The sequence below is a fragment of the Mus pahari genome, chromosome 10, assembly GCF_900095145.1.
Source record: "Mus pahari chromosome 10, PAHARI_EIJ_v1.1, whole genome shotgun sequence".
NCBI lineage: Eukaryota > Metazoa > Chordata > Mammalia > Rodentia > Muridae > Mus > Mus pahari.
In genome coordinates this window covers 26168425-26176139 of record NC_034599.1, presented here as the reverse complement: position 1 = coordinate 26176139, position 7715 = coordinate 26168425, and the positions used below count along the sequence as shown (strand labels likewise).

Sequence of the window (7715 nt, the reverse complement as noted above, 5' to 3'; positions counted from 1 at the left end):
CAGGGAAAAGCATGTGAAAGGAAATATGGATTCTGGCATTAACAGCTGAATAGAGAAGGCGATCTTTGTTTAAATTCTTAGTGGATAATAAAATGTAGCAACTGAACACTTACAAATTATTTAAAACCTGGAATCGCTGACCAGAAATTTTACACAGTTGGATCATGGGAAGAGGGTTAAGAAGGAACCTATAGGAGTGAACGCACACTGTTCTTAAAAAGGACTAGGGGTTTGGGGGTGTACTGAAAATAGAGTGTGCTCAAAAGATACAGTGTGCCTATTATGCTGGGAGCCCTCTGTTCAATCCCCAGACTTAGATAAAACAAAACAAAATAAAATACTCGTAATTAGAATTTCCTAAGAAGCTTCATAAATGCATATTCTGATTCCCTTAGATTACCCCAGCCTTAAAGAGTCGGAATTTCTGGAGTTGTGGTCCTTTGTAATACAATTCATAGTTGATTCTGAAAAGCATCTTCATTTGGGAGCAGCAGTCATAGATAGTCTGCATTCCCCATATGTAAAGGATATACACAGATGAACGAAGACTCCTGCACAAGTTAGAAATAGAACCATGAACTTTGGGCCTTTTAAAACAAAGAAATGCATATGCCTTAAATGTATGTGGAAGACAAAGTCTGAGTCTTATGAAAATAGAACAAAAAGATTATCTTAGGGCCTTTTACTTTTGTGCACAAAGATAATAAAGGGTTAAGAGATGTCGTTCTTAAACCTCAACCGCATTTGGGATGAAAATTTACTGTCTGAGAGCTGCAAGAGTAGGCACACTCCAACAGCATCACGTAAGAAAGACAGAGTAGCATTTTAGAGTCCAGAACATGGTCCATGTGTCAATCACGTCTCATGAACACTCTTCAATATCCTGGAAATGCAAACAAACTTTTTCCAGCACCAACTTGCTTTAGGCTGAAGTTCCCTTACATCATTTCCTAAATTCGTTCCCCTCCTCCCACATATTAGATGCTTTTACTATTTCTTCACAAGGGCAGGGAAACAGAGAAGAGAGGGGAGGATACAGAAAGGGAGGGCAAAATCTTAATTGCCCTTATCTTTTCTAAGGGCCACTAATCCTGTCATGAAATGTCCCCCATCCATGACCTCAACTAAACCCAGTTACTTTTCAAAGGCCCCACTGACAAGTGCCACATTTGTTCAATGTATAAATGAGAGCGAAGGTAAATTCAGCTCTAAACTCATACCAGTTCTAGGGCCTCTGGATTGGGTACTAACATTTATCAGATGAGGTCCCCATTTGGTGACGCACTGGGCGTAATACATGTCTTGTCAGTGATGTGAGAGACATAGAGACCTAGCCAGGGGAAAGTGCCACGGTAGGATACAGCCTTCTCAGCATTCTGAGGTGGGTGAAGTGACATCTGTGTAAGGTGTTTCCTGTAGGTGGAATGGAGGATTGTGGGAATGGAGCTGGAGCAGGAGCTGGAAGGGCTGTGCAATGGAAAGGTGTCTGGCATCCATTGAGAATGAGGCAGAGCCAGTTTGACCACAGCGGGACTGCTCACGTTTGGCGTGCAGTTGCAGAATGCATCTGTAAAATACAGGGTCCTTACTGTCCCACTCTGCCCACTATAGACACTGTCTCTCCCTCTCCACTAAGATGCTTCCTGCGGAGAGGAACTTGGTTCTCGATTTGGTTGAAGCTAAAGAAATGAGTCCAGGTCTCTGCAGAGGGTGGTACATAAATCACCCGCTACGGAAAGGAAACAAAGCCAGCAGAGCCCTCGTGATGGAGAGGACAAGGTGCCAGTTGTGAACTGGGGCAGCAGGCCGCTTTCCCAGGAACCAAGATGCTGGGGAGCATGAAAAGAGCGAGAAAGCGTGTCTTTTGCTTTAGAGATCTTAAACTGAAGAAAAATGATGCCAGAATCCTGTCCTGAAACACATGAGAAGGGGGGGGGGGCTTGTGTTTCAATGGCCTGGCGCCACTGGCCTCGGCGGAAGGCCTGTGCCGCGGGGGGTTGTGACGAAGAGGAGGGGCAGGGAAAGGACCTAAGGAGCAGAGGTCAACGGTGTGCAGACACTGCGGGATTCGGGGGCGAAACAAGGGCGCAGAGGTCTGGGGGAAGAGCGCGCCCCGTGCAGCGCTGGGGAGAGTAGAATGTCGGCGTTCATCCTCCAGGGCGACAGGGTCGGTCCTCTGCAAACCGTCCGGAACTCCCAACAATTCATCCTGTTTTTAATTAAAACATTTTCCAGAAGCCCCAAAGAGGGCGGTACCCAAAGGAATATGGAAAATATCCCGCAGGGTTGGGGGAGCGGGGCGTGCCCAAATCCCGAGGCTGAAGGTGGATGATGTAGAGCTACTCCAGGAGACGACCAAACAGGAGCCTCCCGACCTGGGAACAGCGGCCCACGGTCTCCCCGCGAAGACTCCTGCGCCCCCAACCTCGGGTCCGGAGCGGGGGCGGGGCTGGCCGTGGCTTGGGGCGGGGCCAAGAGGGGGCACGCGCTGGGCGGGGAGGGGAGTCGGTACATCCATGCTCTGATTGGACCTGGGCTAAACAAGGGGCGGCATCTTAGGCTAGTTATGTCGGCTCGTATTGGGTCCAGTCGGAGAGGGGCGTGGTTTTGTGAAGTCAGTTCCGGTCGGTGTAAAACCCCCGGGGCGGCGGCGAACGGGCTTCAGACGCTTCTGGGTCGCGGTAGGGAAGCGCTCTGCTCTGGCTGTGCGTGAGAGGGGGAGAGCCCAGCGCCACAGCGACCCGGAGAGGGATGGCGGCCACCGGGACCGCGGCCGCTGCGGCCACCGGCAAGCTTCTCGTCCTGTTGCTGCTCGGGCTCACGGCGCCCGCTGCGGCTCTGGCTGGCTACATCGAGGTGAGGACCAGGCGAGCGCCCGAGCTGCGTCTCCTCCGGTCGCCCGGGAGCGCGGCCTGTGGGCGGGCGTGGGACCGTGGCCGGGGGCGCGGCGCGAGGTTCGGCGCTGCGGTGGGTTGCCGTCCCCCCACCCCGCCCGCGCGCCTCAGCTTTGCGCAGAGCTTAGCGCCGAGGTCGGGCTGCCTCCGTCGCCGCAGAGGCCAAATGAAAGGCGTCGGGGCTGCGGGGCCGCCCCAGCCCCCTACCCGCCGGCGGCGCCGCCGCATCCTCGGGGACACCGCACCGCGCGCCCTCCCTCCCCCGGGGCCGTGCGCGCCTCAGCCGTGCGCCCTGCGGCCCCGCGGCGCTCTAAATGGGGCGGCCTGCACCAGGTCCCCGGTGTCCGCAGCGGTCGGGGGACCTGGGCTTCGGGCTCGCACCTTGAGGATCGGCGCGCAGCCGTCGTTGACCAGGTGGACTTGGCAGCGGGGATGCGGCTCCAGCCCTGGCGAGTGGCCGAGATGCCGAGGGAGCGGGGAGAGGAGGCGCCGCCAGGGCAGCGGGGCGCTCTGCGCCCTCCCCTGCCTCCTAGTCGTTTGCACAAGTCTGGCAAACTAGGGAGCTGGGCTTTCCTCCTCCCAGGGGACGTTGAAGCTATCCACCGGTACATTTGGAAAGCGTTCAGGGGGTACTTTACTTGGGTCGCGATCACAGTGATGGCTCCGCACCAGAGAGGTCACCCCCGTTAACCTGGTGAAGTCGTCTAGGGTCTCAGGCGGTTGGCGGGGAGTTCAGGCCGCTGGAAGAGGCAGGATGTCGGGTGTGGATTCCGTACTGCGGCTTGCTCTGCACCTAGCCTCCCCTCAAGAACCCTCTGTCGCCTAGGGAGACGTGGGGCTTTATTTTTACTTACTTTCTCGAAATAGTGCTTGAACTGTAGGACTGGAATGTGTGTTTCTTGTGTAGTTTATTTCTTCTTGAGCCTGCTTGTTGTATTAAAAAAAAACCACCGTGACTTTCTGTATGTAGTGTCAGAGGTTTGCATTTGATAAAATAGGCATGACCTGAGAATGTTCTAATTAAAAACCCGGCTCAGAGTGAATTCATTTCTATAGAATGTGTAAATATTTCTTCTGGTAAAAAGATCTAATGAGGAAAAAATCTTCCGAATGGAACATCTTAAAACAATCTTTGTATTCATCTTGCTTGAAACTTTTTGAATGAGGTGGGAAAAAAGATAAGTCTTAAGTAGAAACAGTTAATGTTTATACACACGAACTTTTAGATTCTTTTAGCTTCCACACAGTCGGTAGGGCTGTATCTGTGATCCCTGATAAGATGTCACTGGGAAACAGCTACATGGCCCTGGATAAGAAGAGAAGGGCTGGGGGTGGGGAGGGAGTTTTATTTATTGGGTGGGACTTAATGGGTCAGTGTCAAAAGCCATTGTTCACCCTCCACCTCACTTCCCAGCGGTGTGAGAAACTTTAGGTACTAGTGAATTCACAACAAAGGATTCATCAGTTTTAAAGAATCCATTTAATATTTAATGTCTCCAGGGGAAAAAATACCAATATCAGAATTAGTTGTTATGGATTAATTTTGACAGATTGCCACACTGTTCAATTGAAAAGTTTGTCAAAACAAAATAAAAAACATTTTTGCAGAATGCTTTTAAAATGCAGTTCTGTGGACTTTTCACTTCCTTGGAACACTATTTTTATTCACACTGTCATTGTCTCAGGTGGTCTTTCCTTTTGCTGCCTGGCAGAATTTTATTCACATGTGTACATTCTCTTTGTTTATTTGCTGTCAAGCAGAGGATTGCTGACGCCTTAATTCAGATGAGAATGGTTTAAATCATGATGTCTTTGAGAAGGCCCTTATTGAGATTAGCCAAGGGGATTCTGGCCAAATCCCTGATCAAGTTGCTTGGCACAGAATTATTGATTGGCGGATCTTTAGTGTTGCTTGGTGTTGACTAAATTAATCTTTTGCACCTGTTTTTTTTTTTTTTAAACACCTCTCTGCTCTGGGCACTTCCTTTCATAATTCCCTGGGCACATTCTCTTATGTGCAAGCCCCAAGTGTGTGCCCAAACCGCTCCCTTTACTATGGATGTTTGAGCTTCTGAAAGCCAGATCTTGACTTTACTCTGCTACATCAGAAAGTGGTGCTTTGGTGGGCAGTGTCCAGGAAACTCAAGAATGACAACTGAAGTGGAACCTGCTTTCTGAGATACTTGTGAAAGGTGGCGTTCTATCAGGGTGATGCTTCTATTGCAAGTGCATTGTAAAGACACTGCTGGCAACAGAGGAACTAAACTAAGTTCATCCGTCTGCTCCTCTTCTGTAGAAGAATTTATTTCATTCACATCTAAACTAAGCAGTCAACATAATGGGACTTACATGGTTGAAGGAATTCTTCATTGCAGTTGATATTTGAAAGTTAGGGGAAAGACTTTAAAATATTTTAAAAGATGTATTTTATTATTTATGCATGTGTTAAAAGTATGGCACATGTGTGCCCTTGGAGGCCAAAAGAGGTTTTGGATTCCCTGGAGCTAGAACTACAAGGAATTGGGAGCCACTTGATATAGGTAGGTTATGGGCTCCAGACTCAGGTCCCACTTTGAAGAGTGGGAAGTACTTTCAAATACTGAGTCTCTCCAGCTTTCACTTTAAAATATTTTAAAGATACATTCATGTGTTTATTTTATTTTGTGTATTGAGGCCACTGTGGTGGTCATAGGACAACGTATAAAGTATGGAGTCCCTACTCTCCTGCAGGCCCTGTCGAGCAAATGCAGTTGGTCAGGCATGGCAACAGTGCCTTTGTCCACTGAGGCATCACACTGCCGGGAAAACAAGCTCTGAAGTAACTGAATTTTCTCAATCTGTTTTGTTTTGTTTTTCCAGACAGGGTTTCTCTATGTAGCCTTGGCTGTCTCTGTAGACCAAGCTGACCTCGAACTCAGAGATCCACCTGCCTCTGCTTCCTTAGTACAGGGATTAAAGGCGTGTGCTGCCACCAACCAGCCCAGAATCTGCTTTTAAAAGCTTTTTTTTTTTTTTTTTTTTTTTTTTTAAGATAAAATGCCAATCAGGTATTCTATGAAAGTGTAGCTTCTGAATTGAGATGTGCTATGAACACACCAGGAAGTGAAGACTTAGTATGAAGATGTTAAAGTATCTCAATTTTTATATTGGTACATTGGCTAACATACCTTTGCATTATTTTTCAGTTCCTTTGCACTCTGATGTGGCTGCTAGACAGTTGAATAAATACTACCTGTGCAAGCCTTTATCATTCTCTTGCATGCACTGCTCACTGCCCATCCCACTCGCATTGTTAGCGCAATTATTGAGTATTTTGCCATGTTCTGTTCCCCCAGTAGTCTTGCTTCAGGTTGTTGACATGAGCCCTAGTTTTGTTTGTGTGTTTTTTTTGGGGGGGAGGGGGCAGGGGGGTGCCGGTGGCTTTTTTTTCCTCAAAGCACAGTTTCAAATGTTATTTTTTTCTCTTGTTAGCTTTTTCTTCAGTTCAAATTGTTTTAGACATGATTTCAAGCCTACAAAAATGCAAAATTGTGCAAACAGCTCTTGTGGAATTTACCTGCACTCAGCATTGACATTCTGAATATTTAGAATTGACTTTCACATGTCTGGTTGTAGCTCAATGGCAGAATGCCCAGCACCCTGGAGTGGGGGAAGAATCATTTGTTCAGTTACCATATTATATTTGCTACTGATCTGCCTAGAAGTCAGTTGTGTACACAGCCCTCTTTGCCCCTGAAGACCTAGAGCAAAGGCATTCTCCTACATAACATCCAGACAGTTAGGATCTGGGAGATTTAATATTGATACATTATTCTGTGTTCTGTGTATCAGTCTGTGAGTTGATCAGGTCACTTTTGTAAAAAAGCTAATATGCTTTTGAACTATTGGCATTAGTATGTGAAAGGTTATGTAATTTTTCCAAATACAAAAATCAGATTTTTAACTTATCTGATAGTGTTTTGACTTTGGAAAATCAAAACATAACTTTCCAAGATTCTTTATTTACTATTACCAAATTCTCAGGGTTCACATTTCTTGCTTATTTGAGATGTGTGGTCTTGTACACCCCCACTCCCACCTCCACCCTCACCCCACTTCAGGCTGTTGAGTGGTGACTGGGACCACCAGCATGTCACCAACACACCCAGCTTGCATTTTTTTCCCTTTGAAAGCAACAAAAGAAAAATTGTATAGATGGTGCATAGTCGTTGTAAGATTTAAAAAGCATAACAGAAAATAAATGAAAAATAGCTTGAAATTACATCAGTCAAGGGAGGCTGGAAAGCATTTTGGTGATGTTTATATTTCCAGATATAGGATGCGTAGAAGTTTTATAAAAGTGGCACACACTGTGTATTGATGCTGATATCAGCACTTACTTTTAATTCTCTTAAAATGAACTACTTACTGAAAATAACATTTCTGTGTGACCAAAAGCAGGGGCTAATCTTTGTTTAGATTGCAGTTGCTATGGAAGGGCCAGTTGAGAAGAGGATTCTAAATTGCCGCTAATTCAATTTTCATGTTGTTTTTTAGTGAGATAAACTAGATTACTTCAAAACTTAATTGAGTTTAGTATACTGTACCTTGATTTATAGCTTAAATTGGAAAGTAGACCATGTAGGTGCATTCAGATAGAAGGGATTCCAGTCCTGTATACCAAGCATAACAAATATTTACTTTTCTGTTGTTTTGTTTTGAGAAGTGAGGGGTTTTTGTTGTTGTTGTTGTTATTGTTTTTGAGGCAGGTTCTCACTATGTACCATATAGCTTTGGCTAGCTTGGAGCCTTGTTATGTAGACCAGGCTGGCCTTAAGCTCA

At 46.5% G+C, this 7715-nt stretch overlaps 1 protein-coding gene across 1 annotated transcript in view; it reads left to right on the top strand.

The window, feature by feature from the left end:
• Window positions 1-2657: 2657 nt before the first annotated feature.
• Window positions 2658-7715, top strand: part of Aplp2 (amyloid beta precursor like protein 2) — a 63100-nt gene continuing 58042 nt past the window's right edge. The window contains exon 1 of the mRNA XM_021206272.2: window positions 2658-2856. Within this exon, the coding sequence (XP_021061931.1) occupies window positions 2752-2856 (105 nt within the window). The 5' untranslated portion in view covers window positions 2658-2751. The remainder of the gene's footprint in view (window positions 2857-7715) is intronic.